Source organism: Penicillium daleae, assembly GCF_028827525.1.
Source record: "Penicillium daleae strain IBT 16125 chromosome Unknown utg000004l_segment0_segment0, whole genome shotgun sequence".
Lineage (NCBI taxonomy): Eukaryota > Fungi > Ascomycota > Eurotiomycetes > Eurotiales > Aspergillaceae > Penicillium > Penicillium daleae.
The window spans coordinates 1,634,005-1,651,372 of NW_026623152.1; the positions used below are offsets into that span (position 1 = coordinate 1,634,005).

At 50.4% G+C, this 17,368-nt stretch overlaps 6 protein-coding genes across 6 annotated transcripts; 4 read left to right on the forward strand and 2 right to left on the reverse strand.

The window, feature by feature from the left end:
- Positions 1–1,669: 1,669 nt before the first annotated feature.
- N7458_004214 (guanine nucleotide exchange factor) lies at positions 1,670–4,978 on the forward strand (the record flags this gene model as incomplete). The annotated part of the gene is made up of 1 exon (XM_056907596.1): positions 1,670–4,978. One exon carries the CDS (start codon positions 1,670–1,672, stop codon positions 4,976–4,978), a length of 3,309 nt encoding a protein of 1,102 aa, XP_056768323.1.
- Positions 4,979–6,268: 1,290 nt separating this feature from the next.
- Positions 6,269–7,549, forward strand: N7458_004215 (uncharacterized protein; the record flags this gene model as incomplete). The annotated part of the gene is made up of 3 exons (XM_056907597.1): positions 6,269–6,693; positions 6,755–7,028; positions 7,094–7,549. 3 exons carry the CDS (start codon positions 6,269–6,271, stop codon positions 7,547–7,549), a joined length of 1,155 nt encoding a protein of 384 aa, XP_056768324.1.
- Positions 7,550–8,227: 678 nt separating this feature from the next.
- Positions 8,228–8,602, forward strand: N7458_004216 (uncharacterized protein; the record flags this gene model as incomplete). Its single annotated transcript, XM_056907598.1, has 2 exons — positions 8,228–8,535; positions 8,590–8,602. The coding sequence occupies 2 exons, from the start codon at positions 8,228–8,230 to the stop codon at positions 8,600–8,602; spliced, it is 321 nt and encodes a 106-aa protein (XP_056768325.1).
- A 1,157-nt stretch (positions 8,603–9,759) lies between these two features.
- Positions 9,760–12,732, reverse strand: N7458_004217 (putative DNA mismatch repair protein (Mlh3); the record flags this gene model as incomplete). Its single annotated transcript, XM_056907599.1, has 3 exons — positions 9,760–12,092; positions 12,134–12,430; positions 12,486–12,732. The coding sequence occupies 3 exons, from the start codon at positions 12,730–12,732 to the stop codon at positions 9,760–9,762; spliced, it is 2,877 nt and encodes a 958-aa protein (XP_056768326.1).
- A 400-nt stretch (positions 12,733–13,132) lies between these two features.
- Positions 13,133–14,498, forward strand: N7458_004218 (uncharacterized protein; the record flags this gene model as incomplete). Its single annotated transcript, XM_056907600.1, has 2 exons — positions 13,133–13,166; positions 13,234–14,498. 2 exons carry the CDS (start codon positions 13,133–13,135, stop codon positions 14,496–14,498), a joined length of 1,299 nt encoding a protein of 432 aa, XP_056768327.1.
- A 386-nt stretch (positions 14,499–14,884) lies between these two features.
- N7458_004219 (cytochrome P450) lies at positions 14,885–16,688 on the reverse strand (the record flags this gene model as incomplete). Its single annotated transcript, XM_056907601.1, has 5 exons — positions 14,885–14,980; positions 15,034–15,804; positions 15,866–15,984; positions 16,048–16,300; positions 16,362–16,688. 5 exons carry the CDS (start codon positions 16,686–16,688, stop codon positions 14,885–14,887), a joined length of 1,566 nt encoding a protein of 521 aa, XP_056768328.1.
- Positions 16,689–17,368: the final 680 nt, after the last annotated feature.

Consider the following 17,368-nt stretch of genomic DNA (forward strand, 5'->3'; position numbering starts at 1 on the left):
TACAATAAAGACAGAAGCAACTATTGTGCAGTATTTATCCGTATCGATGTACGGTACTCCGTGCTCTCCTATCAATTAAACCTAGTTCGAGGCAGATAGCACCCACAGGTCGAGCTTATATTTCCTTTTTGCTCCGTGCTGTTCGATGAGTCCATACATACAGATGAATAAAGTCTTGAGGCCGACCGGATACCAAAGTACGTTGTATGCTCTGTAATTGGGATACGTCGGTACTTTCAAAGAGCACTACTGATACACTAGCGCAATGTATGTATTTTCTCTCCTCCATATTAGTTCCCTTGACATCAATTACGGGGGGTCAATACCGGCCAGTGGAGCTTTGCATGGATCGTCCCGATCGAGTCCCAGAAGAATCCAACTGGGTCCCTCGACTCCAGAGAAGCTCTCCTGCTTCTTCTTATTATTATTATTCCCTCCTCCTCCCTTTTCCCTTTTCTTTTCAGTCCTTCTTTTGATCCTTTGGTCACTATCCTTGGGGAAGAGATTCAGACGTCTTAATTGATTTCTGATCCATTGCGGCCTTTGGGGTGGCAATTGTATAACCTTCTTTTCGGACTTTGTATTGCATCCCTTTTTAACCCTCCTCCCCATCGCCAGCCCTTGCGTACAAGAGGACCCAGCAAGAAGGGATTCTCCTCAGATTTCGTCATCCCGCTTACTGCCAGTCAGTTTTTTTTTGGGTTGTCCTTGCTGCGATCTTCGTCATTAGGGCTCCATCCCCATTGCGGCTCCCTTCATTGGCAGTGGTGTTGTGCATTACTCCCAACCTCGCTCGGCCACCCTCCCCCCAAGTGGGCTGTCCTGCGTCTATCGAATTGCGCCGCGACGTGACTTGTCAATCTTCAATACCCCTTCCGTTGGGTCCTTCAATGTTCCGGACTCCTATCCCGGACACTCTGTTACTGTTTATAGTTTGATTCCTGTTTATTTCGGTTTCCAAAGGGTATGTGTCAAATTCAATCCCTGAGACTGTTTACTCCTTCTCCCCCGCCCCAGCATTCCTTTGCCCTCTTCTCGACTCCCTGGGTCTCGCGACATTCCAAACATAGTTCCCTCCTTTGGGGAACAAACACCTGCGATCCTTGTCCTCTGTGCCCATTCGATCACTTGCCGCCCTTGTCTAGCGCCCCTCCAATTGACCTTGATGTGTAGGGTTATCCCCAGCCATCTGGCGATCCGAATCACGCCCCCCGCGGTCATACCTGCGTTCACGACTCGCCACTTGTCTTTTGTGCGTGTGCTTTTTCATCTGCTAGGTACGGAGCTCTCGAAGGATGTCAATTGCACCTACCATCGCATAAACGCCCTCGGTCAGTGACCCTCACGGCTTTTCGATTCTATCGATTCGATCTATACAATACCCGATAAAGTGGGCAAGAGATGGAATCGATGAAGCCAAATATCCCACCGTTACAGATCGCCAAGTCGAATCCGAATATCACTGTGTCGACCACATTGTCGGATCCATACGACACAAACCATACGCGGGCTCGTTTCTATTCGAATACCCTCGGCCAGTCCGAGATGACGCCGCCATTAACACCACAAGGATCTACTCAACCTGAACACAATATGGAACAGCCCGAGACTCCGAGAGCCGTCTTTCACAACTACCTACGCGCCTTCTATCCTTTTCATCCTGCCGGAGATGTCTCTCCTTCGACGGTTACCCTTCCCCCTCGACCAGGGCGATATCATCCTGGTTCACTCCGTTCACACCAATGGCTGGGCCGACGGTACCTTGTTAGATTCTGGGAATCGAGGCTGGCTCCCTACCAATTACTGCGAAGCATATGACCAACTCCCAATGCGTCCGTTGTTAAAAGCACTAACAGACTTTTGGGATATCATTCGAGGAGGATGTGGATCATCACTCAAGGATTTCGGTAACCAAGACTTGATGCGAGGCCCCATTGCTGGCGTTCGGTTCCTTCTTGAGAAGTCTGAATGCTTGACTCGGGATTCGCCTCTTGTCAAGAAGTACGATGGGCTTCGCCGAATTCGCAAGGCCTTGCTTTCCGACCTTTCGGCACTGGTCAAGACTGCCAAGCAGTTCCAAGATGTCGCCAATGGTGCCCCAGCGGAGGATGAGGTCGAGGCCATTCTAGATGAGATGCTCCTCAAGGCTTTCAAGATCGTCACCCGTGGCGTTCGTTTCCTAGACGTTTGGAACGAGGAGGTTGGTCTGAGTAGGACCATTGCGGAGATGGAGACGGCCGGTACTTATTGCGATATGCCCCCGACACCAGCGTCGGCGACCTTCTCTTTGGCAGACACTGCCCCGTTTTCCGACACTTGCACCGAGCGAAATGAGTCTCGACAGATGAGCCACAGTCGTATGGAGTTTAGCCGCGCCTCAATGCGGACCGAGATGCTCGATCACCAGTCCCGTCCCATGTCTGTGTCAACAAAGCGTATCTCGATATCCCACCGAGTCTCGTATTCTGGTCCCTCGTCGGCTATTCGTCCGCAGAATCTCGCGTCGGAGCGTCTGGGAACCTCGTATGATGCTTTCCTGGGTGTGTTGGGAGCTTTCATCGGCCTTCATATGCAGTCGCGCTCGTCAACGGAGCTGGTCACCACCACCCAGCAGGCCGTGCAATCGTGCCGGGCCTTGCTGAACGTGGTTGATGCTGTCTATGACCATGATGCCCAGCGAAGTGTCCTCCTCGATCAGGCACGCGAGTCGATGTGTGAGAAGCTGTCTGAGCTGGTCCACGCCGCGCGCGACGTGTTCCGTCCTGCCAACTCTCACGACGACGACCTGGTCTTCATGCCAGATGAGGGCAAGCGACTGGTCGACGCTGCAACTGATTGCGTTCGCGCCGCTGGCAATTGCTTAGCCAAGGCTCGCCTGGTGCTGGAGCAAATCGGCGACATCGAATTGGACACCGTCCAGGAGGAAATCACTACCCACGAGGACCTGCCAGGCACTGTCACCTCGCAAGCGTCGCCCGACATGCCGACCGACCAGGGAAAATCCCAAGATCTCTCACTTCGTCTTCCCCCGCCGCCTCTCGCGATTCCAAACTCGACCTACTCGCCATCTACCCCTGGCCTCACCGACTCGACCACACCCTCTTCTTTCCAATCGCACCTCACTTCTTCCAGCAGTCCCGCCCTTCCCTCTGCCTCGTCCTCTCTTCCTAACTCTGCCATCCTCCCCACCCACTCTGAACAAGCTTCCTCTTTCTCTTCATACGACAGCAGCTTCCGCCAAAGCCATCCCAAGTCCGACGTGAGCGAGTCCTTCGGCCGTGGTGTTACAAGCATGGGTAGCAACTTCACGTATCACAGTCACACCCGCGACTCCGAGATGAGTGGTCTCTCTCAGACCTCCACCCGGGCCACCTCCCCTGACATCGGAGGTAGCTTCCATGGCAGCTTCATGGTCCCTTCCTTGAAGGAGAGTGTCAGCCACTCCACTTTGGCCGAAGAGACCGAGGAGACGGAAGCTCACCTGTTGGAGAAGACCTACGCCCATGAGCTGATCTACAAAGATGGCCAAGTCATGGGCGGTAGTCTGCGCGCTCTCATTGAGAAGCTCACTGCTCACCAGTCTACCCCGGACGCCATGTTCGTCTCCACCTTTTACCTCACCTTCCGTCTCTTTGCGACCCCTCTGGAGTTTGCTGAGGCTCTCGTCGAAAGATTCGAGTACATTGGGGATACACCTCACGCTGCGGGACCTGTTCGCCTGCGCGTTTACAACGTGTTCAAGGGCTGGCTGGAGTCGCACTGGCGCCATGATCGCGATAACTCGGCTCTCGAGTTCATCATCACCTTTGCAAAGACTCGCTTGGCTGTTGACCTCCCCACCGCGGGCAAGCGTCTCCTTGACCTCTCTGACAAGGTCTCTGCTGTTGGCGGCCCCGTTGTCCCTCGTCTGGTCTCGTCGATGGGCAAGACCAACACCGCCATTGCTCAATACGTTCACCCCGATACCCCTCTTCCTCCTCCCGTTGTCGGCAAGAAGGAGTCCAACTTGCTCAAGCAGTGGAAGACTGGCGAGGCCTCGATCTCCATCCTGGACTTTGATCCATTGGAGTTGGCTCGACAGCTGACTATCAAGGAGTCGCGTATTTTCTGCTCTATTCTTCCCGAGGAGCTTCTCGACACCGAGTGGACCCGGAAGTCTGGTTCCCTGGCAGTTAATGTTCGCGCCATGTCCACGCTTTCGACGGATCTGGCTCACTTGGTTGCCGACTCCATCCTCTACTTGGAGGAGCCCAAGAAGCGGGCTGCAACTATCAAGCACTGGGTCAAGATTGCCAACAAGTGCCTGGAGTTGAACAACTACGACACCCTCATGGCCATCATCTGCTCTTTGAACTCGTCCATGATTTCTCGCCTGAAGCGCACTTGGGACGTTGTGTCGCAAAAGACCAAGACTACTCTGGAGCATCTCCGCACCATCGTTGATGTCTCCCGCAACTACGCAGTCCTGCGCCAGCGCCTGCAGAACCATGTGCCCCCCTGCCTGCCCTTCGTTGGTACTTACCTGACGGATCTCACTTTCGTTGATCATGGCAACCAATCTCTCCGGAACCTGCCGACAGATGACGGTGAGATGGCTGTGATCAACTTTGACAAGCACATGAAGACTGCCCGCATCATCAGTGAGCTCCAACGGTTCCAGATCCCTTACCGTCTTACCGAAGTCCCGGAGCTGCAGACCTGGATGCAGAACGAACTGGTCCGTGTGCGCTCAAACGGTGAGACCACCCTTCAGACCTTCTACCGCCGGTCGCTGGTCCTCGAACCGAGAGAACCCTCGCGCAGCGCTGTCAACCTTCAAGCCCAGGCTCAGGCTCAGGCTCAGGCACAAGCCCCTCCTTCAACTCATTCCGAGTCATCACCCCCGAATCAGTCGATCCTTGAAAACGCCAAGGACAAATTCGATTTCCTGTCATGGACAAACCCTTCCAAGGCCAAGTCCGTCGCGACCAACGGCTAATCTTCTTCATATCATACCCTTATACCCCATTTTACTTTTTAACATTTATGACTGATGACCTCGACTTTCCTGTTTCACCGCTTCTTTGCTGTCTTAGTCCATCTTCCTGACCTATTTTTTATCTCATATGCTGGCTGCCATAGTGTTTTCATTTCCCTGCGTTCTTGTCTCAAAGTTTTGTGAATATCCCCCATCATATGTTTGGTTCTATTCTCTCTTACTCTCTCCGGGTGGCGCTTGTGTCTTTTGTTTCATCCTTCCTGCGGGAATAACTGGCATCAGAAAAGCGACAGGAAATGGGTCCCGGTTGGAAAAATGGAGTCTCAAAGGGCCTTTTCTCGATTTTGTTTTCTCTCTTTTGAAATGGTTTATGGGTCCTTTGTTGAAGGATTATGGGATAAGGTTTTTTTCTTGTCTGTGATTGTGTTGGGATGTTCATCCTGAGACCATTGAGGGATGGATGCCTCCTGGCTTTTGTACAAGTGCTGCTACAAGCTATTGAAATGCAAACATGATTTTGCTGAATGACTCGGTGTCAATCCTTTCTGTAGATCGTATTCTCTTCTCACTTCTCGTAGTTACTCCTCGGTCTGGATCTCGCAAGACCTTGCGTATTTTCCAACTTAGAACCCCCAATTCATACCTGGCCCATATCGCTCTCCTTTATCCTTTCAGCCTGTCCATCTAAAAATCCATTCGTTGTGCAGAACGTCATCATGACCACGAAGGACACCGAATTTGTGGGTTCCCTCTTCCCTAATTGTCCTCGGATTTCCATATTAGGCAGGGCTGCCTCTATCGAGCTTGGTTTTCCCTCAAAACGGCATCAACAAGTCCTTCCTTACTGCTGATAGGGCAATAGGAGGAAGATTCTTCGGGTTTTGAGGATTCTTCTGTCTCTCCCTGTTTTTCCTTCTTCACCATCTCTCTTGCTATTTGCTTTACTCTATTACAACCTTCTTTGATCCCTCCTTTTCTTCATTGCTGCTCTTGCTGGTTGTTCTGATATCGTATCAGCCTTTGCTACTCCCCTTCCTCCTTAATTTCTCTTTCTTGTTTCTCTGATTTCCTATCAGCCCTCTTTCCCTCATTTCTCTATTCCCTCATTTCCTGGTTACTCTACTCTCGTAGTAGCCCTTTCGTCCCTCTTCCTTTCCCTAACTTTTCCCTTAGAAGTACGGTAGATTTTTTACTAGCACGTACCCGTTTATGGGATTATCCCCAAACCAGAAACTCCTCTTCACATCCCCGTTACAAACTTCCATGCAACAACGGGGATCAGCCATCGCCATGCGCCTCAAGAAGCAACACGAACCCACCTGGGTATGGCGCTATAAGCACCATACTGAGGTGCTTTCGACCATCTGGTCCTACCTAACTCTTTTAGTGAATGATCTTATTCCCGACGCCTTTGTTCGAATGCTCAACGTCAACCTCCAGCCACTCGACTTCTTCACCGGAAAGACGTTTACTAACCCCGCAGCTTCTCTGACTCCGTTCTTCTTGCCCACCGACAAAAAGGTGCAGCGTAAAAAGAAGAACAAGTCTATCGAGCACACGATCAAGTTCCCCAAGCACCTGGGAAAGGCTCACAAGTCCACCGACAAGCCGACCTCGGAAGACATCCAACTGCAGAAGGATCTTACAGAGGAGCTTCAGAAATTCTGTCTTCTTGCCCAATCGTATCGAGGATGCGATGGAATGACTCGCTTCGAGTAAGTATCTTGCCTCCATTTCAAGTAAGTTGTTGTTTCAATGGACTAACCGGTCTTCCAGTCGGCCATCAAATGTCAACACAGAGAAGATCCGGACTTTGGCCGGCTCTGTCCCATTCCAAGTTTCCTGGGCGATGGAATACAAGCAAGGTGCCCGTATTATTACTCTTGTACCAGAGGCCTATCCCGACCCTGCCCGGCCCTCGGCGACTGAAATTGAGATCTTGATCGCCGTCATCATTCAGGGCCTGCGCCAGCAGAGTCACGAGCTTGGCTTTTCCGACCCTAAGACCAGAAACAAGTTGCCTTTGGGCTCCGTCAACTTTGTCATCCCAGTGAGTAGTAACAGCATACCCTAGATATGGAAAAGGCTCAGCAGTCCGACTGACGTATTTTCCAGGCTCTTATTATTTCTGTCTACCCTGGTGCTCAAATCCGGGTTTTGTACGGCTACATGGTTAACAATCAGCTCCACTTGCACTTCACCCAGCTCCACCAATTCACCAAGGACAACTTCCAGACAATGTTGGAAGCGACTCTCCGCTGGGTCTTCCCTATTGCTCTAGGCCAAGCCGCCAAGCTCGTTACCCTCCCCGATATCCAGGAAGAAGAGGAAGATGTAGAAGGAGAAGACTGGGAGGATCTGGAGGATGAACAGTCGGAAGAAGATGTTAAAGAGTGTGCGCTGCACTTGTACGCCGCTGCAGAAGTTGATGATGGTCATGTAATGGGGACGTCTCAAGAGCGTATGAATGTGTCGAGTATCTCTACCTCTATTGTCACTGCTACGTCCACCACCACGAGGAAGACTAAGAACAAGAGAGCTACTAAGAAGGGAAAGAGACGTTCACGTTGAAAGATGTAGGAGGATATGGATGGATTACTAGACTGAAATCTTGATGTACTGGGGATCACAATTTGTACGGAGAAAAAAGGTCTTCTATACATACCGCACTGTGAGAGGTATATCTACTGTCTGACTAACTGTCTATTCGTGGAACCATGACCCATGAATAGGTGGGAAGAAAGATTCGCGCAAATAAAGAAGGATCAGAAAGAGAACCAAATTGATACCCAGGTACACACAGAAAATCAAATTGCAATTTTGGAATTTTTCGAAGGAGGAAACAAAATTGAAAACCCAGTCGGGGTTTATCTACGAGTACTTACAGCTTTCCGTGGTGTGAGAGATAAGTGGCCTTCACGGCAAATTCAATCAAATCAAAATTTCTCACTTTCCATCGCCTTCCATGAGTAAAAGTAATAAATACAAGAGAATGATTCTGGTTAAATCTCACAACAAAGTAAGATACGCGGTGTGATTGACCTTGTAGGAAGCGATGACTCCATTGGTGTTTCTCGTGATCGGATGGTCCGCGGACAGTCCGGACCTCAATATACGTGACTCTACACTCTCCGCGGCTTTAAGAAACACACATATAACTCAAGAAAACCAGCATCATAAACGGACCTATAATTCATAATCATCAAACTTCAAGACTCCCTTGAAAATTCAATCATCGCTCACGCAAAAATGTCGACCGAATCCCTCCAGGAAACCAACAACAAAACCCTCGGCACATCTGCTGGCACATTCCCTATCATAACACTCCCCGATGGACGCAAAGTGCCTACCGGAACTGTTGGTGCATTGCTAGTTAATATAAAAGCTTACGATGAGGGGAATGAAGAGCGACGTGCTGAGTTGGAACCGGCTATTCAGGCGGCTATTCCGACGCTGGTGAAGGTGGGCATGTTTGATATTTTTACTCCAAAGGAGTGGACGTCTGAGAGTAGTCAGGGGAGGAGTTTGGTTGGGAAGCTTGCGAGTGATTATCTTGAGTAAGTGTTTTTGTATACCCTCTGGATAATGGGTGTTAACTCGTCTACTTGTAGTGCTACTCGATGAGTTGATGGGGAGACAGGGCGTGGTAGGCTTGTATGACTGTGATTTAAGGACTCGGTGACCTGGATGTACTCTATTTTGCTCTGTCTGTGTGTCAAGATCATTGCCTCCGTCTGAATTCGACATGCTGCTGATTTGGTGGGCTTTTTCCGCCGTTCGGCATGGGTACGCATCATGGACAGCCTGGCATACGTTCGAAGACTTTTGTTCCTTTACTGTATTATCATGTTGATCAGTATGTCATGTTTCAGTAATGTTACTAGATATTCGAAAGATCCAAGACACGATTTTTTACAGTCCGTATCTCGAAAAGTTTCATGTCCTAGCTATTGGGCCTCCACTCTATCGTTCACATACAAGCAGGGTCCTTTTGCGCCCGGAAGTAAAACCTCAAAAGGCCTCATATTATGTGCTCGGTTGCCTTGACGGCGTATCACAATGTCAGTTTCAAGATGAGGGATCAAGTGATGCATCTCAATCTCCATTCCCAAGAACAGTCATCCTTGCATAGGGCTCCTCCGCCACAATCCACCAAAAGTCTGTGCCACGCCTAAACGGCTTCCACGTATATAAATCATACTCATCGCCAATGCAAGGGATACGTCAAAAAAAGAACCCGACACTTTGGGCGTAGGGTCAGAGTGGGGGCATTATGAGCTTGGGTCCAAGAACCGAAGAACAATACGGATGCCTAGATCTCCATCAGTTCCTACTAGCGATGTACGTTATTGGTCTGGAAATTCATAAATTGCATGCCGATTATACTTTCTGCTAGTTCATGCAGCGTGAGGGCTAAAGAGCCGCTGATGTGGCGGCTGAGGGCTGTATGTTGCCTGACCATACATCCAAATGAGGATGGTCTTACGGGGTACGCCGGAATACACAATAATAAGTACGTGTGTATGTACCGTCTTGAAATGATGTAGTGATGAATTGTGAAAGTAGTTATGCTTTGTTGGACGTTTTGCCTAGATGGATGTGATATATCAGATGCGCCACTATTGAGGGCCTCTTATTGTGCGGGGCAAGAGCATAAGTACACCATGGCGGAAGTACACGGCGAAGAAGTCCGATGGTAAGGCTAATTGCACGGTGTCTGATGGTATTCTCATGATCGCTGTAACATTGGACAATGTGGATGTCTGGCCTGAACAATTTGTCTAATTGACATACTGCGCCCGAAATGCCTCCATGAATTCTATCCCATTATCATCATTCTCGTTAAATTCCAAATCCAGGATGCCACCATCAGAGGGCAAAGCTCCATTTCCAGCTTGTAGTCGCAAGTCGAGAATCGGGATCATGGACGGTCGGCCATGAGCACATTGGAACGGAAAGGCACACTTCGAGAGCCGCATGACTAGTGCTTCACATTCCGCTTGACTCAACGAGTCGTTGAACATGATAGCACCACGGCATGCCCGAGAATTGAGTAGATCCAGAATGCTCTGCGGACAGCCGCTCATTTTCTGCACCCACGGGTGCGTTCTGTCTCCGGAGAACTCTTCGTTATCAACATCGTAGCTCATTGAGAAATTCGTCGCTGGTCGTTTCGAGCCCGGCGGCTTTCCATTCTCCTCCTCATAAGTCCAAATTTCACGACGGAGAAGGTCCACGATCAGGTTGGGCTCAAGTCGACAACGCTCAGCAATGAGAGTTGGTAAAGCAGTGACCTGAACGGTTACTTCAGATACCTCTTTAGCGATTACGCTGTAGCCAATACCCCAATTCATGAAAAATTTCAAGTACGTGCGAAAGCGTGAAGCTTCTGTGGCTGATATGCCAAAGGAAATTGGATCAATCTCCATAGTTTGAACTTGATCATGCCGATCCAAGGAGCCGGGAGAAATGAACATATCCTCAAACAACAGTTCAACTCGGCATCGCTCATCGGCGGCATGTTGATCGATCAAGACTAGAACACTCTCCGGTTCATGTTCAACGGTGGCAGGGGGATGTGTAGGGCCTAACTTGGCGAGGATGAACTTTCGATCCACTTGGGCGATGATGGTGGCCTTCGCCAGGCTTTGCCGTTGTAATTTGCCTTTGAACTTGGCAACGTGTGCGCCATACAAGGTACCGATATCCTCGTGGTAATGATGTGAGCGAGCTGGATCGTGAAGGTGATCCGCCTCGGCGTTGAGATTTGGCACTGGCGCCTCTGTTCTGGCAAATGTAGGGTTATCCCAAGCATCGAGCAGATTATCTACCCAAAGCCTAGAAGATGAGGCGTATGCTGGTTTGCGAGATTGGCCATGTCTTTGCAATGTGCTAAGGAAGCTGTTGGACCTAGGTCCAGCATGGATAGATTTGAGGTTGACGGTCTGTCCAGTTCGTGAGTGTATTTGGTGTGTTTTTCCAGTACGTGGGTCAACCCAAGGGATCAATTCATCGGTAGGTGTCTCCGATGGATGGAGCTCGGACTCGCTGTGCTTCACACCTTCCACATCACGAAGGGATGGGACCAAATCACCATTTAATGTCTCTGGTAGGTCAGAATGAGTAGAGAAATGTCGACTGCAGTTTGAATGACTTCGTCGCCGCTCTAGTAATTGGGGCAGCTGCGACTCTTCGTATACATTGTTGTTCTGAGAAACAAGGCTTGCACCCACAACATCAGCCCTCTGATATTCGGGCTGCTTTGCAGCTTTCACGCGGGACCAATTGCTGAAGTGCGGTCCGAAATTGGCAGACTGCGATCTTTGCAACAGCGGAAGTTTCAACCCTTTATCAAAGCCCTCTCGTAGGCTCGACCTCCGACTGCTTTTGGACAGACTTTTAGATCGCGCAGAGCTCGTTCGTGTAGCGCTCATGGTTCTCTGAGGCCGATCGGGAAGTTTCGCTTGCTGTCGACTCGCCCGAGGTCGCATATTCTGCTGTTTTAAGAACTCCATGATCATGGCCTCCAAGACATCCATAATCTCTTGCAGTGATTTCTCAGTCGTGGGAAAAGGCTCATCATCATCGTCCAAATGCTGAAGAGATTCAGTGTCGATGCGTATATAGAACATCGGCCATTTGTTGACTGACTTCGCCCAATTTTTGCTCATCACGCTGTTCAAGGAATCAGATCTGCTAGTCACAGGCGCCGAACGTTCTGAAGTTGCAACGTCAGATCCGCTTCTAGTGTTTCCAAAGTCGGACATAGACATTAACCGATTGACCGCATTGAATAAGATGTTTGAAGCATTCCGTGACAGCATTGGGTCCTTGCCCAGTGAGATGAATTGGATTTTCTTCGATGGACTCGGTATATTCGATATTGCTGCTTGTATCTTTAGACACGGAATCGACGCAGATATGACACGCCAAGAATTCATATTGCGAGATTCTAGCATCCCAGATTGTGAAAGAATGGACCCTATACGCTCGAGATCCATTTCAAGAGTGGAATGGCTTAAAGAGGCATCTGGTGGAGTGTTATCAGGACGAATAGTGAATCGCTTGCCCCTTGCAACATCCGAAAGCACAAGCTTCGAAAGCTGGCCATTTGCTAGCATGAGAGAGACCATCATATCTCTGAGATGGTCCCACTCTCTTCCAATTCTTCGGGTTTTTCGAGAGACATGGCCCGACTCTTCACACGCACTGGCATATTTCCGAAAAGATCATTTACAGCCACACATGTCCCATGTTCGCCAAGCCGGGGGCTATGATGGGCGGGAGCAGGGATCAATCGTGCTACCGGCCTGGCATGGTGAAAAATGACAGAATTTGTGCTCGCATGTTGAATATGACGAGACGTCACAGTGAGCAGCGACAAGGAAGCCAAAGAAGCCAGGAATAGACCTCGATGCCCATAGGCTTCTGGGGTTTGATGTTTGGAAGTATCTGAAACAGGCGTTAAGCAAGACCATACAACCAGGGATAGTACATAGTGACATACGGTGCGCTTTTCCAAGCCCGCCGGTAGGCTCAAACTCCACCGGTCGGATTCCCTTCCCATCATCCTCCACTATGCAGCTTCCATGTTTGAAGTCCACGGAGACGAGGACTGTCTGTGCGCCAGCATCCAGCGAGTTCTTGACCAGACCCACAACAACTCCATGCAGATGGGTGATTGAAGTTGAAGATTTGATCTTGGCAGCCACGTCCAAGGGAAGTGCCTGAATGACTGGCCCATTTGAAGACATGACAAATTGACTCTGGCGTGAGAGAGTTGTCGCGGATGTTTCAGTCAAGGCATGCTTTCCATTGTATCACCAACGGGGTTGCAAGAACGGCAGGAACGTTGCCACTCATTCATAACTGTCGCATCGGAGGAGGCCTCGAGATAATAAAAGAATCTCAAAGTGGCAGAATAAGTAGAAAATGGTCCAAATTCAGTTGATACAAAAGTAAATGAGGTAAACGAAGGCAAACGATTGACATCAAGGGCGGGCACATGACCTACACGGATAAACAGTCATCCCGCGCTCTCCTCAATTGCCTCGGCGCGCTGCTCAACCTGTCCGTTGCTTGCACACTGCTCATCCTCCTGAGCAAATGAACTGTGGCGGGAGGTATTTGGACCATTCGCTACCCATATTCAACATGGCTACAGCTGAAGGGCCTGCGAGGGTGCATGGTAAGCTGTCTTGTTGGACACCTGTCCTGTATGAAACACTGGGCTTATTACCGGGATATACAAACAGATCGCAACGGTCGGCGCCGCCCTTTCTCGAGTTGGATGAAGCGCCTCGCAAGCTTAAAAAGCTCCTCCGAATCTGGTTCTCATCGCTGGTCAAACAAGCGACATGCAAACTCCAAGGGCAAGAAGAATGGTGGGAAGGGCAACAATCCGTATCCGCTGTCAGGCACACTCCAGCGCCCAAACCACAGCGACTCATACTCAGAAGTCGGCGACCGCGACCGCCATGATTCTCAATCACGAAGTGACCCTTCTCTGGTCTATTCAGGTTACGAAAACCCGGTTCCCGCGAGGAGCGCCAAATCCACCGCCCCTACCGTGTCGACCAACGGCGACACCGCGATCTCGGATGCAGGATACTCCAAGGCAGGGACAATGGCGACAGGGGGCGGGGGGTTAAGCTCGCATGGTGGAGGCGAAGGGAGCACATTCTCATCGCCCGCACCTTCAGTGCGATCGTTGACCACCACCTTGACAACTGTGCAGTCGGCGGCACCATCTACTCAATTGTACCCTGCGCCGAATACACAACATGGACATACACACGGAAGCTCGGCGCAGAGCTCTGGGAATCAGCAGGTCCAATTTTCGCATCAATTCCCTACCTCGTCATCGCCAGCTACCGCCGTACCCCCACACCTTATACCCCACAGCCAGTCGATGACATATAGCACTGCGACAGCAAACAATGTCTTGAACGACAATGCCTCTATCCTGACACTCGCAAGCTCATCCAAGCGCCGCAGACGGAACTCTCTGGATACCAATGCCTCTGTGCGTGCGTTGGCACCTTCATCGGTCTTCGGCGGGAGCCGTGAGAGCTTGCCATTAAGCCTGCTCAGCAGTAGTGTGGTAGAGCCGTCAAACACTTCGGCATTCAACGCCCAGGGGGTGCTGGCCCGACCGAGCATGGTTGGACTCGCAAGTGCTGAGCGCATCAGTGTATATTCCTCGTCTGGTACGGCCCCTTTGGGCAACGGCGGCGAACGAGGCAGTTTCCACACCGCGAAGCCGAGCCAGGCCGGAGGTGATGGATCGAGTATTCGCAGCGGTGCGCCATCGCATACTCGAAATGATAGCACGGCTGCTAGCATTACCGGTGGAGTGGGCAGTCCGTTGGCCATGGCCTCTGGCCGTATCAGCCGCAGGAGCTCCGGGTGGGGCGAGATCACCGACGAAGGTAATGAGAGGAAGCCTGGCGACGCGATGGATGAGAATTCTGCACCCAAACCAGAGGTCTCTTTCAACGAGGAGCCACACGAAACCTGATGCTGGACGGCAGTTGTGTTGTTTCCATGTCATTCCGAAAACGACAACGACAAAGGACACGAATGACTTGACGCAAGAGCCCTGCTACGGGGTAAACATACTGCGGACGAAGATACTTTTTTTTTTTAATGATTGGCGCATGGTAACTAGGCAAAGGGGTGGATTGGATTGCGGTGTTCAATCCTCGGGCGTTTCTTTGCTCTTTCTCGGTTGTTCAGGACAGGAACTTTGATACCCTTTGCGGTATGTCTGGGGTTTCTCTCTTTCTACTTCAGCTGCATACATTCTTCTGCAAATTGGTTCCGTGTATTCATGAGTCAAACATAATTATTACTCTTTTCTGATATGCTTCCTCTTCGAGGTCGAATAGAGCAGGATAGCAATGTCTACGCACGACGCTTGATGATCATTGGCATGTCGCACTGGTAGACAAACCAGGCATTACGATACTTCCACTCGTGCTTCGGATCAACTAGTTGAATCTGTATCGAAGTTAGTATTGAAGCTAGATGCTCTGGAGCCATGAAATACTCACATCGAAGAGACTATAAAGCGTTGCGATCAGCTTCTTGATCTCCAGCATGGCCAAATACCGACCCATGCAGATCCGACCACCACCACCGAAGACAAAGTCAACGGTATCCTTCATACGCCGCGAACGAGCCTCAAACTGCTCAGCGCTTTCATTCTTACCCTGCAGCCAGCGGTCCGGATTGAAAGTGTCCGCATCATCCCCAAAGACGCCATAGTCCCGGTTGGTCACGAAGGGGTTGCACCCAACCTTAGTGCCAGCAGGGATATAGCGTCCATCTGGCATGGTGAATCCACCCTCTGGGACAACACGCTCCATGATCAGGGAAACGCCGGGGCTCACGCGCATCGATTCGCGGATAACTGCGTCTAGATAAGGGAGGTCTCGGATTGATTTCCAAGGCGCCGGGGTGGGGAGAGAGGCGGCTTGTAGCTCGGCGGCGAGCTTCGATGATGTGGAGGGGGACTTGGCCAGATAATACAGAATAGCACGCATGGTAGAAGAACTGGTATCGCCACCAGCCAGAATACTCAGCATCAGCCAGTTCACGATTTGCTGATCGTTGACCATGTCCGGGTATGTCTCCTTGAGCTGCACATATTTGTCCAAGGTGTGATCCACAGAGCCGGCAGAGACCTTTTTCTCAGCGAGCTGTGCTTGATACTCTGCAACAACTTTGAAGGCATAGAGCACGCCAGTGAGAGTGGGCTTAGGTCCAATTCGCTTGATTGGGTTCTTGTCGAGCAGGTTATCGATCCAAGGGATTTGGGAGACCTAGGTTTGGATCTAGGATTAGCAGGTCCAAAACAGTTCTAAAGAGATGAGGTTTCTGTACCGAAGCAAAGTAGATTAGACCAGCTGTAGAGTCGGTGATCAGGTTGTCCACATCCTTTTCTTGATCAATGAATCCGTAGTGACGGCCGAAACTAAAGTTCGCAGTGACATCCCAGGCAACTAGTTGCATGTTAGTAAAGGCTTCTAAGGTCCAAATAGATAGACGTAGACTTCAATGCTCACAGTATCCAATCCATTCGTCAGCTGGGCAGCTGGTACCAGCGTTCTTGCCATCTACAAACTTCTCGGCAAGCTTGTCCACGAACTTGATGATAGTCTCGTCAATGAGAGGCTCATACTCGAGAACCTTGGTCATGCTCCAGAGACCGCGAATAGGGCGAATGTTCTGGCTATGCCATTCCTCATCTTGTGAGTTGAAAAGGTTACTAAGACGATGACCTTCAATGAGCACATCGTTAGGTCGGTACATATCACTCTATTCAAATTGGTTGTCAGTTATGACAGCTTCGTAAACGGAATGCGGGCCGGAACCCTACCTTCTTCCATGGGTTACGTGTGGAGTAGATCGTCCGAATAAGGCCTGGATCAGAGATGCTCACGCAATTAGGCCCAATTGCCACTGCTGTTCCATATTTGCGGTGGAGTTCAAGATGTTTCAAATCAACACGGCCACGATGCGTGTGAATTGCCCGCCAAGCATCGGTGATTTTGGCCAGAATTGGACCAGGAATGGTCTTCAAGGGTGAGAAGAAAACATCCCAGACGAGCTTCGTCAAAAGCAAAAGGCCAAGGCCGGCAAATGATTGGGTCCACACGCTGGAGGCAAGCGAAGACATGACTGCCATTGTTGCAAGCTGACCCATGCAACGTAGGCACGGAACAACGAGTGAAGAAAAAAGCAAGTTGCTGTTGAGAAATTGCAACTCGCAAAGTCTGCCAGAGGGGTCGGGATTGTCAAAACAGATGGTCAATAATGGCAGCTGATTTTGAAGTGCTGGGCCATCGAGCACCACCTTAGCGTTCAGGGGACGGCAGAGAACGACCGATCTAGCCAGTAATGACACACTCCGGGGATTCAAAATAGCAGTTCTTTGCAGACGACCATAGGGCGGCATTGTACTCCGTAGTTATTGTGTTTGCCGGTGTTTGAGACACGCCACTAGTGAATAACGCGACTATAGCTTAGTCTGTTGACGGCACGGTGGAGGGCGGGTTGTGGAGTCCGAGATTGCATTTACGGCCGCATTGACTGGCCAACTCGAGGAGAACTGCCCTAGCAAGCTCTAGGGGCATTTATTTTGACAGCAGCGCGGTCCTAGTGTCTGTCGGTGTCCCCTACGACAAATCCTTCGTAAATCCTTCGTAAATCCTTCAGAGCGGGGCTTCGGGAAACGGCCGACAAAGGTCTTCCGCGGGGCGAGATTGAACGATCTAGGAAAATGGAGAACCTAAAGAGAGTGGCTTGTTAGTCAAGAACTCCAGAGTGCGGGAAGGCGCTTCGAACCAAAATTCAGTCTGGTCCAATCAACGAGGAAAGACCCAC